Below are 21,950 nucleotides of genomic sequence, written 5' to 3'. Positions count from 1 at the left end.
CAAACGAACTTTATAAAGGATCCTCAAGCAGGTTTAATACATCACTTGGCCATATAAAAGAAATACACTGCTTAGTACTGAGGAGGAACTTACCAAATAGAGTATTTATGAAGTGAATTAGGTCGTGTGGATGTTTGATTTGACAGTTATGTATCAGGTAGAGCTGCTGTGGTTGTATTTATAGTGATTGTTTAGCGTAGCCTATTGCTCTGCCTTCATTTTTACTGTCTTTTATACTGTTTAATCTCAAATACGGCACTGAAACATACAGAGTAAGGCGATAAACGTGTGTAATTTTTTTCAAGAATCAGACTAAATTTTCTGATTTCCTTTTTTGAATTTACACTAAATCAAATCAAATCAGATCAGTTTTATTTATATAGCCCAAAATCATAATCACATTGCCTCAGTGGGATTTACAAACTGTACGGTGAACGACATCTTCTGTCCTTAGACCCTCGATTCAAGATAATTAGCAATAAAAGAAAAGAAAAGAAAACATCGGAGTGAAGAGGCATGAAATTTCACAGAAATACAGATATAAGGAGATAGTAAAACAGAGGAGAGCAATGATCCAGCGGAGCCCAGGGTATGACAATCCTGATCCATCAATATGTGAGGCAGCAGGAGCCAGGAGAGGTTGATGTTCGCAGGGGGCCCGTGGTCCATCAGAGGGGAGCCTGAATGAAAAGAGGGGAGGAGGAAGCTATAGAGAGTGAGAGCGCGACACAGCTTGCAGCTTGTGGGGAACAGAAAACAAAACTAGAGCCTGGTCACTTTATTGTGAATTATAGCTTGAATTGGGGATACAAATTTTAAGTAATTTCTTTTATCCATAGTCAGCTACCTTAATGATTGATAATCATTATAACATATGAAATATGTTGAACATTCTTCCATTAGAAAACTGTTTGAACCACAAACACAAAATGTTGGCTTCATTTTAATTACACGGTTCCCATCTGTCGTTGTTGTTTTTCAACAACTGGCAACAAAATAACCCTAACACTAACCCTAACCCATACTGAGGCGACTAAATGGCTAAAATGTCATAATATCCATTTGTAGCAAATGTCTTTTTTTAAATGACAAATTGTATTTTGATTAAATACATTTTCTCACACCTGTATTTTGTGTTTTATTTGGATATATTAAAAAAAAACAAGTACCTGTAATCTGTTACTGTAAGATACTCTTTGATGTATTTGTGCCCGTCTCTGATTGTCGATTAAGACATTTTTTATTGGTTAAATTCTTAACCACGATTAATCGATTAATGATTAACATCCCTAGCTTGAATGCAGCATTTGTAGCCAGAACCCCAGTAAATAACTCAGAGGGCATGACACAGACCAGACTGGGTTATAGCTGGATTGAAGCAGCTGTTTGCTGTCCTTGCTGTGTATTTGTGGCCAAGGTCAACTCAACAAATCAGTGAATGATTGATACAAAGTGTACTTATGACTCTGATTCATAATGCTCGACTACACTTTATATAATGTTTATTTTAGACTATGGTGTACAATACCACCATATGTTAAATGAATGTATTGTACTATAACCTTTGTTATACTACTGTTTATTACTACACACAACCTTTATTATATCTCATATCCTTTCTATAACATTATGTAGCATAATGTATTTTAAATATACCATGTCAACACTGCCCTGACTACGGATACAACATAATGTTCCATTAATCATATTATTAATTAGACCTCCAGACAAGTTGCTTCTGCTGCTATTAATCGTACTAGCACATCTAATATTGGGCAGATATATGTATTATTGGCAATTTATTGTAAATTATAGCTGATGAATGGATAAAACAAAGCCGTGCAGCATCTTCACACACAGGAACAGTAGGTGGTAGTATGCTTCTTAAAAGTTGGTTTCCAACAGGTGTAGACCGATTATTGGGGCCCGATATTCAGCATTCACCGATGTCATTGGCTATAACAACATTATTTCCCCACTGGGGATCAATAAAGGTTTATCTTATCTCATAAACTTCTGCAACTCCTACACAGAAAACCTTTAAATCCCTTTCGACCAAACAGAGATAAGCTGACGGTCAAATACTGTTTTCCCAACTCTGGACCAAAAATGTAAATATTGTCAAAATCTAGAGGGTTGTAACTGTCACAGCGGCTTCTATAAAGGCTGACCGGCTCAGTGATCTCAGTTGAGCAGCTTTCATCTGAGGTCTGTCCAGTCAAACTTCCCACTTGGTGTTTGTGTTCAGCTATATTCCAACCAACCGCAGCATCATGAATCAGTTCAGCAGTATCTTCTTGTTTGCGGGGCTGTTTCTGAGTGTCTCGGCTCTGACACCTGAAGAATGCAAACCCTTAGTCACGCCTTTGTCTCTGGAAGACCCCTCCGTGGTAAGTCCTTCCCTCTGCAACCACTTGCAATGATCTCTGTTTTGATTAGGAAGTGCTGAAACTTGGGAAACAGGTTTTAAAAAAATGTTTTATCATGATGTGGACATGATTGTTTTTCATTGTTTTCCAGATGTTTAGTCATAGGACTGGGCAATTTGGCCAAAAATGGCATTGCAATAAAATGTTCACATCAGTTCACATCACAAATTACCACAATAAATGTCCAAAACGAATCTTTCAAACTTAAAATCTGACTTTTGCTCCGGATTGCTAATATGATACACACAATGAAATATGCAACTGGATTTGTGATGTAAGCTACTATGGTTCTTGGTCGGATTTTAAAAAGCCAAAGTAGCTCCATGCTGCTAAAGATGGGTCCTTTTTAAAATCAGTGATGGCCTCTTTCTGCCTCAAGATGGTCACTACATTTTCTTCAGTGTCCCTCATCCTTTATTAAAATTGTTAAAAAATTAGCAAAGATATGATATAAAAGATGAACTATCTAATTAAAGACTCTTTTTTCAGAATTCTATTAATTCTATTAATGTTTATCACTAACTGATTTCATGTCTATTTGCAGCTCCACGGCATGGTACACCTCATCGTGGGTTACACCGATACCGCCATATATAACAACATCCTGAATGCAAGCGATAGCTACTGGATGAACACCATCGCATCACCGTCCAACGACAAAGAACTCATCGTACATGAGGAGCATAAGCTGTGAGATAACAGTGCAACATCAACTGTACAAATAAACAACATGATAGCTTCTGTAATCATATGGTTAGAAAAACATAAATCAGAGGTTGGACTTATACTTCTGAGGATGAAGTATGAGTCAAACTTCCCAAAGCCAAATACAGAGAAGGATAGGAACCGCTGATGTTTGGCTCACTTATACTCGCTAATATGCTGTTGGTCAGTTAGCATTCTCCGTTTTGTAACACAGACTCCCACACGGCAGATGTTCCGGTCCTAAATAGGTTCTGTTTTACATCATAACCTGTGGCCCAACAAAATAATGTGGTTAGTTCAAGGTCCAGTCTGTAAGAAAGTTGTCTCAATCCCAAAGTGTATTTGACACTTTGGGATTGTAGGTTGGGTCAGTCGGAGTTGGGAATGAGACTCAAAAATCAACTTTCTTTCAAATTGGACCTTTAATGTTGGCCTTGGTATTCATGTGGATACTCAGTTTTCATGGAGATGTACCTGTTGACATGAAAGCAAAAAAAGCCCAGGAGTTTTGATTAATATCACAATCAATCACAAAATTTGCTTACATTAACTTGCTAGTAGAAAACATCTGCACCACTTAGCTTATATATAATTTAATTTCTTTTCCATTATGTCATTTGAAAGTGTATTGATTATGGTAAAGACCTAATTACATAGACTAAAGAAAATGAAAGCTTGAGTTTACCCAAAATTAGCAGTTAGTCCGATCAGTGGTGAGACATCAAAGGCACTAGCAAAGCAGCACAGTAGACTTGCCGTGGTAGTCGGTGTTTCCGCTACATTACTTGCACACCGTCATTTCACTATTTGACGGATGCTACAATAACTAGAATTTGGTCAGTAGAGTGTATACCTCTGCCAGTCCCCTTTAATTCAATCAAGCCTCAATCTCAAGACAATCCCAGTTTCTCTATGGGCGAAGGCCAGGGTACACCCCTGGACGAGTCCCCAGCTCATCGCAGTACCACCAATAACTGCTTAACCTTAATTTAAGCTCACCAAAACTGTAACAGCAATAAAAGGTGGTAACTCTTTTAGATCATGTCCGAGGTCAACGTGTGACACACACAATGCAGGGGCAGAGGGGAGGGGCACACCAACTAACAAATTCATCAAGGCCTGGGCCATGATCTTGCTCCTCATCAGCCTACATCAGAACAAATCTTGATCTACAATTGCTCTGGCGCTCATTTGTAGACAAAACTAATAAAAGAGGTGAAAGCACACAGCCCTGAGGGGATCCAATGGAAGATGAAAGGTTCTGTTAACCTGGACCCTCTGAGACCTGTTTGTTAAAAAGTCAGTGAGCCGACATACTACTAAAATCCATATTAGAGTTAGATAAGAGCCTACGTGCAAGAGCAGGTGGCTGGATACAATTAAAAGACAAAAAAAAAAAAGTAAATGATTAGCAAACGTGCATGATTCTAGTCGCCTCAGTACGAGATTTAACAGAGTAGCTGTAGCAACCTCTACACCCCTCATAGCCCGATGGGCAAACCGTGTCAACATCATTCTGTGCAAACTACTCACGCGACTCTCCTCTCATCTTTACTTCTACACTGTGTCACCTCTTCTTCCACTGGCACGCTCCCTCCCCAGCTTCTAGAGGTACTTGCAGTTGGGAAGTTACAGCTTGTGACTCACGCTCCTTCTTCCGGTTAGATATCCTCCTACTGGCTCGCTTCTACCTTGGGTTGTAAAATATCTTCGCTCACAGTCACAAGGCTGAATGCATGCATCTGTTTGCATAAAGCACCCTCTTTATATAGACTTTAAATTACAGACAGCCAACATTCTGATTAAATATATTTAATAAATAGGTTGTACCACTTTGTTTTACTTCATATAAATGTGAGTTACGGCTGAAAATGACAACAGAAATAAACAAGTTTGCTGATTTCGAGTCAACTGTCAGTTGTCAACCCTGAACTGAAGAGTTGTTGGTCATGGTGACTCGGACTATTGTCTCTGTTGGCTTAAAGGTAGAGCATCTTCACTTTGAAATAGTAGTTTAACAAAACGATCCAAAACCCTGGTTCCACTTTTTTCAGAACTTTCAAACAGAAACAGTATTCTTAGTAGTGTAGTAGTCTTCATCGGTAGAAGGAGTCTTCACTTTTTAAGCCAACATGGACAAGAAGTCCTTAATAAGAAGATGAACTCAACTCCTGCTCTGTCTTTTCTCAGAAATGGAACCTGCTATGGCATGACAGTCAATTTAACAATTGACGGCAACGTTGCTACAATGGCACGTAAGTTACCTGATCTGACATGATACTGGAAGATATGAAGAGTAGACACAGTTGATAAAACATTTAAAAACATACCTATGATCAATATTTTAAAGTAAATATTCTCTATGTATTGACAAATTAACCAATGATTGCTGTTTTTCATATATTGTAAATTTGTGCTGCGTATTCGCAAATGTTGAACTAAGCTTAACATCATCACATTAGCATGCTGATGATTTAGCTCAATTAGCTCAAAGGAGCTCAGTGACTATACACTTGGAAGAAAAAGACTGACTTTAAATCTTTTTTCCTAAATCCATATCTATATTTTCAATGTTAACATTTAAAGCCACAGACCCAGCTACATGTGTACAGTATGAAGACTCTTTTTCACCTTTTACAGTCATGACTCAAACAGACAGTAACACAGTCAGAACATTTATCGCACATCTTCTTAGGTTTTCAATCTAAGGCCTAGATACACGGTATCTGTTTGAATGTGAATAGAGTAGGTGTTTTAATAGAATTTTCTGACTTTATTCTGTCCTCAGTCGGCAACATCACCACGATGTATCATCTGCTGCCAAGCTGTGACGGCTGTCTGGTCTTCAGCGGCAACAGCACCGGCAGAGGCCTCGACCAGTACTTTCGCGCTATGAACTATGAAAGCACTATTAAGGCGGACGATGTGATCAACAGTCGTGCCATTTATTTGATGGGTAGGAACGAACAAGTCACAGAGAGAAAAACATTTTATATTCAACACAATACATGCAATGCAAGATGCATCATTTCTTTTTTTTTTTTTTGGTTTCCAGCCAAAGAGCGGACCCTGAAGGACTCCGACCTGGAACAGTTTAAGCAGCAGGCAGGCTGCCTTGGCTTCTCAGGAGAACCTGACTTCGAATTTGACTCCAAGAAAGGTGCTTCAGTTAAAACCTGTCTGATTAAAGAATAAAAACAAGACGTGTGATATCAGACATAACTGATTTCTTTCTCTGTCTTTGTCCCTGCAGATTCCTGTAAGGAAGGCGAAGGCGTCAACCTAAATTTTCCAAACCAAAAGTAAGGAAAAGAAAAGTGACTCAAAACATCAAACATGTGGATTTGTATCTGTATCTTTGATCTTTTGTCATGTATTAAATTGGAATATTGATTGACTGAAAAATGATGTCTGTCTGTCGTCCATTCACCAACAAAGGGTTTTACTGTTGATACAGGACATGAAAATATGACGTAAGCCTATAAATTAGGGTTGGGCGATATGTTAAAATGTTCCAACCAGCCAACCTCAGCCCATCAATCGGCGATTGCTGATATATACCTGCAGCTGTGCACCAGCACTGCAAGCATTTTCAGCGGATGTAATTATGGAGGAGCTAGTTGCAAAAAAGAAGACAAAATCACCAGTTCTTTTGGTTTAAAACCAGATGTAACCAGCAAGCCAAAGGACCTAACTGTAGCAATTAAACGTCTCTGCAAATGTATGTATTATTGGGGGCCGATATTCAGCATTCAACATTTAACGGTATCAGTGGTTTTTTTATGTAAAAAAATGCAATACTTTGGCGCTGGGTGGAAGTATAAAGTAGTAGAAAATGGAAATACTACTACCTCAAAATTGAGTAAATTGTAGTTACATTCCACCACTGGTTATTCTCAGCTTTGACACTAATATTATTATTTTTACTGCAAATGTATATCGCTTCCAATTATCAGTCTCCTTGATTATTTGAGTATCGGCCCGATTAAAAACAGTCGACTCCTAGTTTGTGATGCCCCAATAGAAAAAGGAAGAAGTAGAAGAAGAAAAAGGAGGAAGAGAAAGGAAGAAGAAGACTGTTGTGACAACATCAAAATGCTGCACCTGGGTAGAGCCACACATTGTAGACTAGACAGCCAAACATGGTGTCATTGGTTTGGATGTTTTTTTACAGTTTCAGAAACGATGATTGTAATTTGCAAAACATGATCCACAAGAGAGGTTGGAAAAAATGTACATGTTTTAACACAATAAATATAATTTGAGCTATGGGATACTGAATCATCCATGTTTGTTCACTACATCTTAGGCTTTCTTACCCTCAGGTGTGCAAAAACTGCAGGCTATGAACTTCTATTTAAAATGCAAAAATGTGACATTACCAGTTAACTTACCGGTATCAGCATTGAGAAGCAGTTAATTATCGGTTATCTGTTAAAAGAAATCCATATGGTGCATCCTTTCACTTTGGTTTTATTTTCAGAATCAGAATCAGAATACTTTATTAATCCCCGAGGGGAAATTGTTTTTGTTCCAAATGCTAAGCGCCAAGTTGAAATAGAAATATAGCATGAATGGAAACAAGAGATAAAGATATAAATGAAATAGTAAAGTAGACAATAAAATAAAGTAATAAAGTAGACAATCTCAAGTGTTCAATGACCACTCCAAGTATTTACAGATATACAGTGCAATACAGTATATATATGGTGTGGGAAATATACATAGATACAAATATACATACATATATAAATATATATAGCCATTTGAGTGTGATCATCAGAGGGAGGAGTTGTAAAGTTTATGGCCACAGGTAGGAATGACTTCCTGTGGCGCTCAGTGATGCATTTGGGAGAAATTAGTCTCTCGCTGAAGGTGCTCCTCTGTTTGACCAGAGCGTTGTGGAGAGGGTGAGAGCCATACTACAGTATCACCCACAACTTCGACAGCATCCTCCTGTCTGACACTGCTGTCAAAGTGTCCAGCTCCACCCCCACACGACACTGACCTTCCTGATCACTTGTTGAGTCTGTTGGCATCTGCTACTCTCAGTCTGCTGCCCCAGCACACAACAGCAAACAGAATAGCACTGGCCACCACAGACTCATAAAACAAAATTTTTGTCAAATTTTTGACAAATTTTGTCCCAAAATATAAAGTTTCTATTTTGTTCTTATTTAAGTTGTATATAACTTTATTATCTTGTTCTTTACTCTCTATGCTCGTCTGTCCTTACTTGTGTCATTGGGCTATAACAACATTATTTCCCCACTGGGGATCAATAAAGGTTTATCTTATCTTATGAACTCCTGCAACTCCTACACAGAAAACCTTAAAATCCCTTTTGACCAAACAGAGATAAGCTGACGGTGAAATATTGCTTTCCCAACTCTGGACCAAAAATGTAAATATTGTCAAAATCTAGAGGGTTGTAACTGTCACAGCGGCTTCTATAAAGGCTGACCGGCTCAGTGATCTCAGTTGAGCAGCTTTCATCTGAGGTCTGTCCAGTCAAACTTCCCACTTGGTGTTTGTGTTCAGCTATATTCCGACCAACCGCAGCATCATGAATCAGTTCAGCAGTATCTTCTTGTTTGCGGGGCTGTTTCTGAGTGTCTCGGCTCTGACACCTGAAGAATGCAAACCCTTAATCACGCCTTTGTCTCTGGAAGACCCCTCCGTGGTAAGTCCTTCTCTGATTCCTGCCTGCACCTTCAGGTTAGCATTAGCACTGAGGCATTCAACCTCATTTTTCTGTGTCTCATGTGATAGCATTAGCATTGCATTTAAGTAAGCTTGAATCGTACATTTCTCTTAAAGATAAATAAGCTACAATTCGTGACAAACCCAGAGGGTGCAACACTGCACAATGCTAAAAATATTTTTAACCCATTTTCCAAGTTGTGATTTGTTTCCTATCAAGGCAACCACTTGCAATGATTTCTGTTTTGATTAGGAAGTGCTGAAACTTGGGAAACAGGTTCAACAAAAACTTTTTCATCATGATGTGGACTTGATTATTTTTCATTGTTTTACAGATGTTTGGTTTGGGCAATTTGGCCAAAAATGGCATTGCCATAAATGTTTTCACATCACAAATTACCACAATAAATGTGCAATCTGAATCTTTCAAGCTTAAAAACTTGACTTTTGCTCCGGATTGCTAATAGCATACACACAATGAAATATGCAACTAGAATTGTGATGTCAGCTGCTATGGTCCTTGGTTGGATTGTAAAAAGCATCTCCATGCTGCTAAAGATGGGTCCTTTTTAAAATCAGTGATGGCCTCTTTCTGCCTCAAGATGGTCACTACATTTTCTTCAGTGTCGCTCATCCTTTATTAAAATGGTTAAAAAATTAGCAAAGATATGATATAAAAGATGAACTATCTAATTAAAGACTAATTGAACAAGAGTACGATTCTTTTTCAGAATTACTCAGCCTTTCTTCTCTTAATGTTTGTCACTAACTGATTTCATGTCTATTTGCAGCTCCACGGCATGGTACACCTCATCGTGGGTTACACCGATAGCGCCATATATAACGACTTCCTGAATGCAAGCGATAGCTACTGGATGAACACCATCGCATCACCGTCCAACGACAAAGAAGTCATCGTACATGAGGAGCACAAGCTGTGAGATAACAGTGCAACATCAACCGTACAAATAAACGACATGATAGCTTCTGTAATCATATGGTTAGAAAAACATAAATCAGAGGTTGGACTTATACTTCTGAGGATGAAGTATGAGTCAGACTTCCCAAAACCAAATACAGAGAAGGATAGGAACCGCTGATGTTCGGCTCACTTATACTCGCTTATATGCTGTTAGTCAGTTAGCATTCTCCGTTTTGTAACGCAGACTCCCACACGGCGGATGTTCCGGTCCTAAATAGGTTCTGTTTTACATCATAACCTGTGGCCCAACAAAATAATGTGGTTAGTGCAAGGACACAATACAATGCTACAATAACTAGAATTTGGTCAGTAGAGTGTATACCTCTGCCAGTCCCCATTAATTCAATCAAGCCTAATCTAATATCAATCTCAGTACCCCTGTATCACGCTAAATTTTAAACCACCAATAACTGCTTAACCTTAATTTAAGCTCACCAAAACTGTAACAGCAATAAAAGGTGGTAACCATTTCAGATCATGTCCACGGTCAAGTTGTGTAACTATTTAACAATACAGTGTTTTCCCTACATGCACTTAGCAGTGGCATGCCTCAGCTAATGAAACATGACCAACATGACTCGGACTATTGTCTCTGTTGGCTTAAAGGTAGAGCATCTTCACTTTGAAATAGTAGTTTAACAAAACGATCCAAAACTCTGGTTCCACTTTTTTCAGAACTTTCAAACATAAACAGTATTCTTAGTAGTGTAGTAGTCTTCATCAGTAGGAGTCTTCACTTTTTTAGCCAACATGGACAAGAAGTCCTTAATAAGAAGATGAACTCAACTCCTGCTCTGTCTTTTCTCAGAAATGGAAGCTGCTATGGCATGACAGTCAATTTCACTATTGACGGCAACGTTGCTAGAATGGCACGTAAGTTACCTGATCTGACATGATACTGGAAGATATGAAGAGTAGACACAGTTGATAAAACATTCAAAAACATACATATTTTAAAGTAAATATTCTCTATGTATTGACAAATTAACCAATGATTGTTGTTTATATATTGTAAATTTGTGTTGCACAATGTTAAACTAAGCTGTTGAACATGGTAAACATCAACACGTTAGCATGCTGATGATTTAGCTCAAAGGAGCTCAGTGACTGTACACTTGGAAGAAAAAGACTGACTTTAAATCTTTTTTTCCTAAATCCATATCTATATTTTCAATGTTAACATTTAAAGCCACAGACCCAGCTACATGTGTACAGTATGAAGACTCTTTTTCACCTTTTACAGTCATGACTCAAACAGACAGTAACACAGTCAGAACATTTATCGCACATCTTCTTAGGTTTTCAATCTAAGGCCTAGATACGCGGTATCTGTTTGAATGTGAAGTAGTTGAGTAGAGTAGTTGTTTTAATAGAATTTTCTGACTTTATTCTGTCCTCAGTCGGCAACATCACCACGATGTACCATGTGCTGCCAGGCTGTGACGGCTGTCTGGTCCTCAGCGGCAATGGCACCGCCAGAGGCCTCGACCAGTACTTTCGGGCTATGAACTATGAAAGCACTATTAAGGCGGACGATGTGATCAACAGTCGTGTCCTTTATTTGATGGGTAGGAACGAACAAGTCACAGAGAGAAAACATTTTATATTCAACACAGTACATGCAATGCAAGACGCATCATTTCTTTTTGGTTTTTTTTTTGGTTTCCAGCCAAAGAGCGGACCCTGAAGGACTCTGACCTGGAACAGTTTAAGCAGCAGGCAGGCTGCCTTGGCTTCTCAGGAGAACCTGACTTCGAATTTGACTCCAAGAAAGGTGCTTCAGTTAAAACCTGTCTGATTAAAGAATAAAAACAAGACGTGTGATATCAGACATAACTGATTTCTTTCTCTGTCTTTGTCCCTGCAGATCTCTGTAAGGAAGGCGAAGGCGTCAACCTAAATATTCCAAACCAAAAGTAAGGAAAAGAAAAGTGACTCAAAACATCAAACATGTGGATTTGTATCTGTATCTTTGATCTTTTGTCATGTATTAAATTGGAATATTGATTGACTGAAAAATGATGTCTGTCTGTCGTCCATTCACCAACAAAGGGTTTTACTGTTGATACAGGACATGAAAATATGACGTAAGCCTATAAATTAGGGTTGGGCGATATGTTAAAATGTTCCAACCAGCCACCCTCAGCCCATCAATCGGCGATTGCTGATATATACCTGCAGCTGTGCACCAGCACTGCAAGCATTTTCAGCAGATGTAATTATGGAGGAGCTAGTTGCACAAAAGAAGACAAAATCACCACTTCTTTTGATTTTAAACCGGATGTAACCGGCAAGCCAAAGGACCTAACTGTAGCAATTAAACGTCTCTGCAAATGTATGGTACTGGCAAAGGACACTAACACTACCAATTTGCACGAGCATTTGTGAATACACCATCCTGACTATGCTACGCTCACACCGACAGATGCTCGGCTCTCACCAGACAAGCGATTCCACTTCATCTCTGCATCCCTATGAATTAGACCACCAGACAAGTTGCTTCTGCTGCTATTAATCATACTAGCACACCTAATATTGGGCAGATATATGTATTATTGGCTATTTATCGTAAATTATAGCTGATGAATGGATAAAACAAAGCCAAATTTCTCTCATTGACTTAACAAGTGCAGCATCTTCACACACAGGATCAGCAGGTGGTAGTATGCTCCTTAAAAGTTAGTTTCCAACAGGTGTAGACCGATTATTGGGGCCCGATATTCAGCATTCACCGATTAACGGTATCAGTGGTTTTTTTTGTGTAAAAAAATGCAATGTTTTGCGCTGGGTGGAAGTATAAAGTAGTAGAAAATGGAAATAAGCTTTGACACTAATATTATTATTTTTACTGCAAATGTATATCGGTTCCAATTATCAGTCTCCTTGATTATTTGAGTATCGGCCCGATTAAAAAAAGTCAACTCCTAGTTTGTGATCCCCCAATAGAAAAAGGAAGAAGTAGAAGAAGAAAAAGGAGGAAGAGAAAGGAAGAAGAAGACTGTTGTGACAACATCAAACTGCTGCACCTGGGTAGAGCCACACATTGTAGACTAGACAGCCAAACATGGTGTCATTGGTTTGGATGTTTTTTTACAGTTTCAGAAACGATGATTGTAATTTGCAAAACATGATCCACAAGAGAGGTTGGAAATGTACATGTTTTAACACAATAAATATAATTTGAGCTATGGGATACTGAATCATCCATGTTTGTTCACTACATCTTAGGCTTTCTTACCCTCAGGTGTGCAAAAACTACAGGTTATGAACTTCTATTTAAAATGCAAAAATGTGACATTACCAGTTAGCTTACCGGTATCAGCATTGAGAAGCAGGTAATTATCAGTTATCTGTTAAAATAAATCCATATGGTGCATCCTTTCACTTTGGTTTCATTTTGTCCCAAAATATAAAGTTTCTATTTTGTTCTTATTTAAGTTGTATATAACTTTATTATCTTGTTCTTTACTCTCTATGCTCGTCTGTCCTTACTTGTGTCATTGGGCTATAACAACATTATTTCCCCACTGGGGATCAATAAAGGTTTATCTTATCTTATGAACTCTCGCAACTCCTACACAGAAAACCTTAAAATCCCTTTTGACCAAACAGAGATAAGCTGACGGTGAAATATTGCTTTCCCAACTCTGGACCAAAAATGTAAATATTGTCAAAATCTAGAGGGTTGTAACTGTAACAGCAGCTTCTATAAAGGCTGACCGGCTCAGTGATCTCAGTTGAGCAGCTTTCATCTGAGGTCTGTCCAGTCAAACTTCCCACTTGGTGTTTGTGTTCAGCTATATTCTGACCAACCGCAGCATCATGAATCTTCAGTTCAGCAGTATCTTCTTGTTTGCGGGGCTGTTTCTGAGTGTCTCGGCTCTGACACCTGAAGAATGCAAACCCTTAGTCACACCTTTGTCTCTGGAAGACCCCTCTGTGGTAAGTCCTTCTCTGATTCCTGCCTGCACCTTCAGGTTAGCATTAGCACTGAGGCATTCAACCTCATTTTTCTGTGTCTCATGTGATAGCATTAGCATTGCATTTAAGTAAGCTTGAATCGTACATTTCTCTTAAAGATAAATAAACTACAATTCGTGACAAACCCAGAGGGTGCAACACTGCACAATGCTAAAAATATTTTTAACCCATTTTCCAAGTTGTGATTTGTTTCCTATCAAGGCAACCACTTGCAATGATCTCTGTTTTGATTAGGAAGTGCTGAAATTTGGGAAACAGTTTTAAAAAAACTTTTTCATCATGATGTGGACTTGATTATTTTTCATTGTTTTCCAGGTGTTTAGTTTGGGCAATTTGGCCAAAAATGGCATTGCCATAAAAGTTTTCACATCACAAATTACCACAATAAATGTGTAATCCGAATCTTTCGAACTTAAAAACTTGACTTTTGCTTCAGATTGCTAATAGGATACACACAATGAAATATGCAACTAGAATTGTGATGTCAGCTGCTATGGTTCTTGGTCAGATTGTAAAAAGCATCTCCATGCTGCTAAAGATAGGTCCTTTTTAAAATCAGCGATGGCCTCTTTCTGCCTCAAGATGGTCACTACATTTTCTTCAGTGTCGCTCATCCTTTATTAAAATGGTTAAAAAATTAGCAAAGATATGACATAAAAGATTAACCATCTAATTAAAGACTCTTTTTTTCAGAATTACTTAGCCTTTCTTCTATTAATGTTTGTCACTAACTGATTTCATGTCTATTTGCAGCTCCACGGCATGGTACACCTCATCATGGGTTACACAGATACCGCCATATATAACAACATCCTGAATGCAAGCGATGGCTACTGGATGAACACCATCGCATCACCGTCCAGTGACAAAGAAGTCATCGTACATCAGGAGCATAAGCTGTGAGATAACAGTGCAACATCAACTGTACAAATACACAACATGATAGCTTCTGTAATCATATGGTTAGAAAAAAATAAATCAGAGGTTGGACTTATACTTCTGTGGATGAAGTATGAGTCAGACTTCCCACACAGCGGATGTTCCAGTCCTAAATAGGTTCTGTTTTACATCGTAACCTGTGGTCCAACAAAATAATGTGGTTAGTGCAAGGTCCAGTCTGTAAGAAAGTTGTCTCATCCCCAACTCGACCTACAATCCCAAAGTGTATTTGACACTTTGGGATTGTAGGTTGGGTCGGTCGGAGTTGGGAATGAGACTCAAAAATCAACTTTCTTTCAAATTGGACCTTTAATGTTGGCCTTGGTATTCATGTGGATACTCAGTTTTCATGGAGATGTACCTGTTGACATGAAAGTAAAAAAAGCCCAGGAGTTTTGATTAATATCACAATCAATCACGATCGATCACAAAGTTTGCTTACAATAACTTGCTAGTGGAAAACATCTGCACCACTCAGCGAACATTTTCCATGATGTCATTTGAAAGTGTATTGATTAAGGTGAAGACCTAATTACATAGACTAAAGAAAATGAAAGCTTGAGTTTACCCAAAATTAGCAGTTAGTCCGACCAGTGCTGAGACATCAAAGGCACTAGCAAAGCAGCACAATAGGCTTGACGTGGTAGTCGGTGTTTCCGGTACATTACTTGCACACCGTCATTTTGCTATTTGACGGACGCTAAAATAACTAGAATTTGGTCAGTAGAGTGTATACCTCTGCCAGTCCCCATTAATTTAATCAAGCCTAATCTAATATCAATCTCAGTACCCCTGTATCACGCTAAGTTTTAAACCACCAATAACTGCTTAACCTTAATTTAAGATCACCAAAACTGTAACAGCAATAAAAGGTGGTAACCATTTTAGATCATGTCCACGGTCAAGTTGTGTAACTATTTAACAATACAGTGTTTTCCCTACATGGACTTAGCAGTGGCATGCCTCAGCTGCTGAAACTATTGTCTCTGTTGGCTTAAAGGTAGAGCATCTTCACTTTGAAATAGTAGTTTAACAAAACGATCCAAAACTCTGGTTCCACTTTTTTCAGAACTTTCAAACATAAACAGTATTCTTAGTAGTGTAGTAGTCTTCATCAGTAGAAGGAGTCCTCACTTTTTAAGCCAACATGGACAAAAAGTCCTTCATAAGAAGATGAACTCACCTCCTGCTCTGTCTTTTCTCAGAAATGGAAGCTGCTATGGCATGACAGTCAATTTCACTATTGATGGCAACGTTGCTAGAATGGCACGTAAGTTACCTGATCTGACATGATACTGGAAGATATGAAGACAGTAACACAGTCAGAACATTTATCGCATATCTTCTTAGGTTTTCAATCTAAGGCCTAGATACACGGTATCTGTTTGAATGTGAATAGAGTAGTTGTTTTAATAGAATTTTCTGACTTTATTCTGTCCTCAGTCGGCAACATCACCGCGATGTACCATGTGCTGCCAAGCTGTGACGGCTGTCTGGTCCTCAGCGGCAACGGCACCGCCAGAGGCCTCGACCAGTTCTTTCGCGCTATGAACTATGAAACCACTATTAAGGCGGACGATGTGATCAACAGTCGTGTCCTTTATTTGATGGGTAGGAACGAACAAGTCACAGAGAGAAAACATTTTATATTTATCACAGTACATGCAATGCAAGACGCATCATTTGTTTTTGGTTTTTTTTGGTTTCCAGCCAAAGAGCGGACCCTGAAGGACTCCGACCTGGAACAGTTTAAGCAGCAGGCAGGCTGCCTTGGCTTCTCAGGAGAACCTGACTTCGAATTTGACTCCAAGAAAGGTGCTTCAGTTAAAACCTGTCTGATTAAAGAATAAAAACAAGATGTGTGATATCAGACATAACTGATTTCTTTCTCTGTCTTTGTCCCTGCAGATTCCTGTAAGGAAGGCGAAGGCGTCAACCTAAATTTTCCAAACTGAAAGTAAGGAATAGAAAAGTGACTCAAAACATCAAACATGTGGATTTGTATCTGTATCTTTGATCTTTTGTCATGTATTAAATTGGAATATTGATTGACTGAAAAATGATGTCTGTCTGTCATCCACTCAGCTACAAAGGGTTTTACTGTTGATACAGGACATGAAAATATGACGTAAGCCTATAAATTAGGGTTGGGCGATATGTTAAAATGTTCCAACCAGCCACCCTCAGCCCATCAATCGGCGATTGCTGATATATACCTGCAGCTGTGCACCAGCACTGCACGCATTTTCAGCGGATGTAATTATGGAGGAGCTAGTTGCAAATAAGAAGACAAAATCACCAGTTCTTTTGGTTTTAAACCGGATGTAACCGGCAAGCCAAAGGACCTAACTGTAGCAATTAAACGTCTCTGCAAATGTATGGTACCGGCAAAGGACACTAACACTACCAATTTGCACGAGCATTTGTGAATACACCATCCTGACTATGCTACGCTCACACCGACAAACGCTCGGCTCTCACCAGACAAGCGCTTCCACTTCATCCCTGCATCTCTATTAATTAGACCACCAGACAAGTTGCTTCTGCTGCTATTAATCATACTAGCACACCTAATATTGGGCATATATATGTATTATTGGCTATTTATCGTAAATTATAGCTGATGAATGGATAAAACAAAGCCAAATTTCTCTCATTGACTTAACAAGTGCAGCATCTTCACACACAGGAACAGCAGGTGGTAGTATGCTCCTTAAAAGTTAGTTTCCAACAGGTGTAGACCGATTATTAGGGCCCGTTATTCAGCATTCACCGATTAACAGTATCAGTGGGTTTTTTTGTGTAAAAAAAATGCAATACTTTGGCGCTGGGTGGAAGTATAAAGTAGTAGAAAATGGAAATACTAGTACCTCAAAATTGAGTAAATTGTAGCCAAACATGGTGTCATTGGTTTGGATGTTTTTTTACAGTTTCAGAAACGATGATTGTAATTTGCAAAACATGATCCACAAGAGAGGCTGGAAACATCAGGTGTGCAAAAACTGCAGGCTATGAACTTCTATTTAAAATGCAAAAATGTGACATTACCAGTTAACTTAGCAGCATCTTAATCAGCATTGAGAAGCAGGTAATTATCGGTTATCTGTTAAAAGAAATCCATATGGTGCATCCTTTCACTTTGGTTTCATTTTGTCCCAAAATATAAAGTTTCTATTTTGTTCTTATTTAAGTTGTATATAACTTTATTATCTTGTTCTTTACTCTCTATGCTCGTCTGTCCTTACTTGTGTCATTGGGCTATAACAACATTATTTCCCCACTGGGGATCAATAAAGGTTTATCTTATCTTATGAACTCTCGCAACTCCTACACAGAAAACCTTAAAATCCCTTTTGACCAAACAGAGATAAGCTGACGGTGAAATATTGCTTTCCCAACTCTGGACCAAAAATGTAAATATTGTCAAAATCTAGAGGGTTGTAACTGTAACAGCAGCTTCTATAAAGGCTGACCGGCTCAGTGATCTCAGTTGAGCAGCTTTCATCTGAGGTCTGTCCAGTCAAACTTCCCACTTGGTGTTTGTGTTCAGCTATATTCTGACCAACCGCAGCATCATGAATCTTCAGTTCAGCAGTCTCTCCTTGTTTGCGGGGCTGTTTCTGAGTGTCTCGGCTCTGACACCTGAAGAATGCAAACCCTTAGTCACGCCTTTGTCTCTGGAAGACCCCTCTGTGGTAAGTCCTTCTCTGATTCCTGCCTGCACCTTCAGGTTAGCATTAACACTGAGGCATTCAACCTCAGTTTTGTGTGTCTCATGTGATAGCATTAGCATTGCATTTAAGTAAGCTTGAATCGTACCTTTTTCTTAAAGATAAATAAGCTACAATTCGTGACAAACCCAGAGGGTGCAACACTGCACAATGCTAAAAATATTTTTAACCCATTTTCCAAGTTGTGATTTGTTTCCTATCAAGGCAACCACTTGCAATGATCTCTGTTTTGATTAGGAAGTGCTGAAACTTGGGAAACAGGTTTAACAAAAACTTTTTCATCATGATGTGGACTTGATTATTTTTCATTGTTTTCCAGATGTTTAGTTTGGGCAATTTGGCCAAAAATGGCATTGCCATAAAAGTTTTCACATCACAAATTACCACAATAAATGTGCAATCTGAATCTTTCGAACTTAAAAACTTGACTTTTGCTCCGGATTGCTAATAGGATACACACAATGAAATATGCAACTAGAATTGTGATGTCAGCTGCTATGGTTCTTGGTCGGATTGTAAAAAGCATCTCCATGCTGCTAAAGATGGATCCTTTTTAAAATCAGTGATGGCCTCTTTCTGCCTCAAGATGGTCACTACATTTTCCTCAGTGTCGCTCATCCTTTATTAAAATTGTTAAAAAATTAGCAAAGATATGATATAAAAGATGAACTATCTAATTAAAGACTCTTTTTTCAGAATTACTCAGCCTTTCTTCTATTAATGTTTGTCACTAACTGATTTCATGTCTATTTGCAGCTCCACGGCATGGTACACCTCATCGTGGGTTACACCGATAGCGCCATATATAACAACATCCTGAATGCAAGCGATGGCTATTGGATGAACACCATCGCATCACCGTCCAGTGACAAAGAAGTCATCGTACATCAGGAGCATAAGCTGTGAGATAACAGTGCAACATCAACTGTACAAATGCACAACATGATAGCTTCTGTAATCATATGGTTAGAAAAAAATAAATCAGAGGTTGGACTTATACTTCTGTGGATGAAGTATGAGTCAGACTTCCCACACAGTGGATGTTCCGGTCCTAAATAGGTTCTGTTTTACATCATAACCTGTGGCCCAACAAAATAATGTGGTTAGTGCAAGGTCCAGTCTGTAAGAAAGTTGTCTCATCCCCAACTCCACCTACAATCCCACAGTGTATTTGACACTTGGGGATTGTAGGTTGGGTCGGTCGGAGTTGGGAATGAGACTCAAAAATCAACTTTCTTTCAAATTGGACCTTTAATGTTGGCCTTGGTATTCATCTGTGGATACTCAGTTTTCATGGAGATGTACCTGTTGACATGAAAGTAAAAAAAGCCCAGGAGTTTTGATTAATATCACAATCAATCACGATCGATCACAAAGTTTGCTTACAATAACTTGCTAGTGGAAAACATCTGCACCACTCAGCTAACATGTAATTTAATTTCTTTTCCATGATGTCATTTGAAAGTGTATTGATTAAGGTGAAGACCTAATTACATAGACTAAAGAAAATGAAAGCTTGAGTTTACCCAAAATTAGCAGTTAGTCCGACCAGTGGTGAGATATCAAAGGCACTAGCAAAGCAGCACAGTAGGCTTGACGTGGTAGTCGCTGTTTCCGGTACATTACTTGCACACCGTCATTTTGCTATTTGACGGACGCTAAAATAAGTAGAATTTGGTCAGTAGAGTGTATACCTCTGCCAGTCCCCATTAATTTAATCAAGCCTAATCTAATATCAATCTCAGTACCCCTGTATCACGCTAAGTTTTAAACCACCAATAACTGCTTAACCTTAATTTAAGATCACCAAAACTGTAACAGCAATAAAAGGTGGTAACCATTTTAGATCATGTCCACGGTCAAGTTGTGTAACTATTTAACAATACAGTGTTTTCCCTACATGGACTTAGCAGTGGCATGCCTCAGCTGCTGAAACTATTGTCTCTGTTGGCTTAAAGGTAGAGCATCTTCACTTTGAAATAGTAGTTTAACAAAACGATCCAAAACTCTGGTTCCACTTTTTTCAGAACTTTCAAACATAAACAGTATTCTTAGTAGTGTAGTAGTCTTCATCAGTAGAAGGAGTCCTCACTTTTTAAGCCAACATGGACAAAAAGTCCTTCATAAGAAGATGAACTCACCTCCTGCTCTGTCTTTTCTCAGAAATGGAAGCTGCTATGGCATGACAGTCAATTTCACTATTGATGGCAACGTTGCTAGAATGGCACGTAAGTTACCTGATCTGACATGATACTGGAAGATATGAAGACAGTAACACAGTCAGAACATTTATCGCATATCTTCTTAGGTTTTCAATCTAAGGCCTAGATACACGGTATCTGTTTGAATGTGAATAGAGTAGTTGTTTTAATAGAATTTTCTGACTTTATTCTGTCCTCAGTCGGCAACATCACCACGATGTACCATGTGCTGCCAAGCTGTGACGGCTGTCTGGTCCTCAGCGGCAACGGCACCGCCAGAGGCCTCGACCAGTTCTTTCGCGCTATGAACTATGAAACCACTATTAAGGCGGACGATGTGATCAACAGTCGTGTCCTTTATTTGATGGGTAGGAACGAACAAGTCACAGAGAGAAAACATTTTATATTTATCACAGTACATGCAATGCAAGACGCATCATTTGTTTTTGGTTTTTTTTGGTTTCCAGCCAAAGAGCGGACCCTGAAGGACTCCGACCTGGAACAGTTTAAGCAGCAGGCAGGCTGCCTTGGCTTCTCAGGAGAACCTGACTTCGAATTTGACTCCAAGAAAGGTGCTTCAGTTAAAACCTGTCTGATTAAAGAATAAAAACAAGATGTGTGATATCAGACATAACTGATTTCTTTCTCTGTCTTTGTCCCTGCAGATTCCTGTAAGGAAGGCGAAGGCGTCAACCTAAATTTTCCAAACTGAAAGTAAGGAATAGAAAAGTGACTCAAAACATCAAACATGTGGATTTGTATCTGTATCTTTGATCTTTTGTCATGTATTAAATTGGAATATTGATTGACTGAAAAATGATGTCTGTCTGTCATCCACTCAGCTACAAAGGGTTTTACTGTTGATACAGGACATGAAAATATGACGTAAGCCTATAAATTAGGGTTGGGCGATATGTTAAAATGTTCCAACCAGCCACCCTCAGCCCATCAATCGGCGATTGCTGATATATACCTGCAGCTGTGCACCAGCACTGCACGCATTTTCAGCGGATGTAATTATGGAGGAGCTAGTTGCAAATAAGAAGACAAAATCACCAGTTCTTTTGGTTTTAAACCGGATGTAACCGGCAAGCCAAAGGACCTAACTGTAGCAATTAAACGTCTCTGCAAATGTATGGTACCGGCAAAGGACACTAACACTACCAATTTGCACGAGCATTTGTGAATACACCATCCTGACTATGCTACGCTCACACCGACAAACGCTCGGCTCTCACCAGACAAGCGCTTCCACTTCATCCCTGCATCTCTATTAATT

The 21,950-nt window shown here is 38.9% G+C and overlaps 4 protein-coding genes across 4 annotated transcripts; all 4 read left to right on the top strand.

The window, feature by feature from the left end:
• The first annotated feature begins 2,186 nt into the window (after nt 1-2,186).
• On the top strand, nt 2,187-6,539 carry LOC140994516 (uncharacterized). The gene is made up of 6 exons (XM_073464180.1): nt 2,187-2,390; nt 2,974-3,119; nt 5,325-5,389; nt 5,923-6,090; nt 6,190-6,294; nt 6,388-6,539. Exons 1-6 carry the CDS (start codon nt 2,274-2,276, stop codon nt 6,438-6,440), a joined length of 654 nt encoding a protein of 217 aa, XP_073320281.1. The 5' UTR covers nt 2,187-2,273; the 3' UTR covers nt 6,441-6,539.
• Nucleotides 6,540-8,623: 2,084 nt separating this feature from the next.
• LOC140994383 (uncharacterized) lies at nt 8,624-11,838 on the top strand. Its single transcript, XM_073463980.1, has 6 exons — nt 8,624-8,817; nt 9,629-9,774; nt 10,628-10,692; nt 11,220-11,387; nt 11,489-11,593; nt 11,687-11,838. The coding sequence occupies exons 1-6, from the start codon at nt 8,701-8,703 to the stop codon at nt 11,737-11,739; spliced, it is 654 nt and encodes a 217-aa protein (XP_073320081.1). The 5' UTR covers nt 8,624-8,700; the 3' UTR covers nt 11,740-11,838.
• A 1,687-nt stretch (nt 11,839-13,525) lies between these two features.
• LOC140994386 (uncharacterized) lies at nt 13,526-16,799 on the top strand. The gene is made up of 6 exons (XM_073463982.1): nt 13,526-13,761; nt 14,554-14,699; nt 15,945-16,009; nt 16,183-16,350; nt 16,450-16,554; nt 16,648-16,799. Exons 1-6 carry the CDS (start codon nt 13,642-13,644, stop codon nt 16,692-16,694), a joined length of 651 nt encoding a protein of 216 aa, XP_073320083.1. The 5' UTR covers nt 13,526-13,641; the 3' UTR covers nt 16,695-16,799.
• Nucleotides 16,800-18,229: 1,430 nt separating this feature from the next.
• On the top strand, nt 18,230-21,488 carry LOC140994385 (uncharacterized). Its single transcript, XM_073463981.1, has 6 exons — nt 18,230-18,434; nt 19,227-19,372; nt 20,634-20,698; nt 20,872-21,039; nt 21,139-21,243; nt 21,337-21,488. The coding sequence occupies exons 1-6, from the start codon at nt 18,315-18,317 to the stop codon at nt 21,381-21,383; spliced, it is 651 nt and encodes a 216-aa protein (XP_073320082.1). The 5' UTR covers nt 18,230-18,314; the 3' UTR covers nt 21,384-21,488.
• The last annotated feature ends 462 nt before the right edge of the window (nt 21,489-21,950 follow it).

The sequence above is a fragment of the Pagrus major genome, chromosome 4 (assembly GCF_040436345.1).
Source record: "Pagrus major chromosome 4, Pma_NU_1.0".
Classification (NCBI taxonomy): domain Eukaryota; kingdom Metazoa; phylum Chordata; class Actinopteri; order Spariformes; family Sparidae; genus Pagrus; species Pagrus major.
The sequence above is the reverse complement of the archived record's forward strand: the minus strand, read 5'-3'. Positions and strand labels throughout refer to the sequence as shown.

Bases quoted from the DNA above. Each gene is read 5' to 3' on its own strand.
- LOC140994386 (XM_073463982.1), top strand. From the start codon at position 13,642: ATGAATCTTCAGTTCAGCAGTATCTTCTTGTTTGCGGGGCTGTTTCTG. The intron at 16,010-16,182 runs GTAAGTTACCTG...TTCTGTCCTCAG, and splicing joins CAACGTTGCTAGAATGGCAC to TCGGCAACATCACCGCGATG. The intron at 16,351-16,449 runs GTAGGAACGAAC...TTTGGTTTCCAG, and splicing joins TCGTGTCCTTTATTTGATGG to CCAAAGAGCGGACCCTGAAG.
- LOC140994383 (XM_073463980.1), top strand. From the start codon at position 8,701: ATGAATCAGTTCAGCAGTATCTTCTTGTTTGCGGGGCTGTTTCTGAGT. The intron at 8,818-9,628 runs GTAAGTCCTTCT...GTCTATTTGCAG, and splicing joins CTCTGGAAGACCCCTCCGTG to CTCCACGGCATGGTACACCT. The intron at 10,693-11,219 runs GTAAGTTACCTG...TTCTGTCCTCAG, and splicing joins CAACGTTGCTAGAATGGCAC to TCGGCAACATCACCACGATG.
- LOC140994385 (XM_073463981.1), top strand. From the start codon at position 18,315: ATGAATCTTCAGTTCAGCAGTCTCTCCTTGTTTGCGGGGCTGTTTCTG. The intron at 20,699-20,871 runs GTAAGTTACCTG...TTCTGTCCTCAG, and splicing joins CAACGTTGCTAGAATGGCAC to TCGGCAACATCACCACGATG. The intron at 21,040-21,138 runs GTAGGAACGAAC...TTTGGTTTCCAG, and splicing joins TCGTGTCCTTTATTTGATGG to CCAAAGAGCGGACCCTGAAG.
- LOC140994516 (XM_073464180.1), top strand. From the start codon at position 2,274: ATGAATCAGTTCAGCAGTATCTTCTTGTTTGCGGGGCTGTTTCTGAGT. The intron at 2,391-2,973 runs GTAAGTCCTTCC...GTCTATTTGCAG, and splicing joins CTCTGGAAGACCCCTCCGTG to CTCCACGGCATGGTACACCT. The intron at 6,295-6,387 runs GTGCTTCAGTTA...TTGTCCCTGCAG, and splicing joins CGAATTTGACTCCAAGAAAG to ATTCCTGTAAGGAAGGCGAA.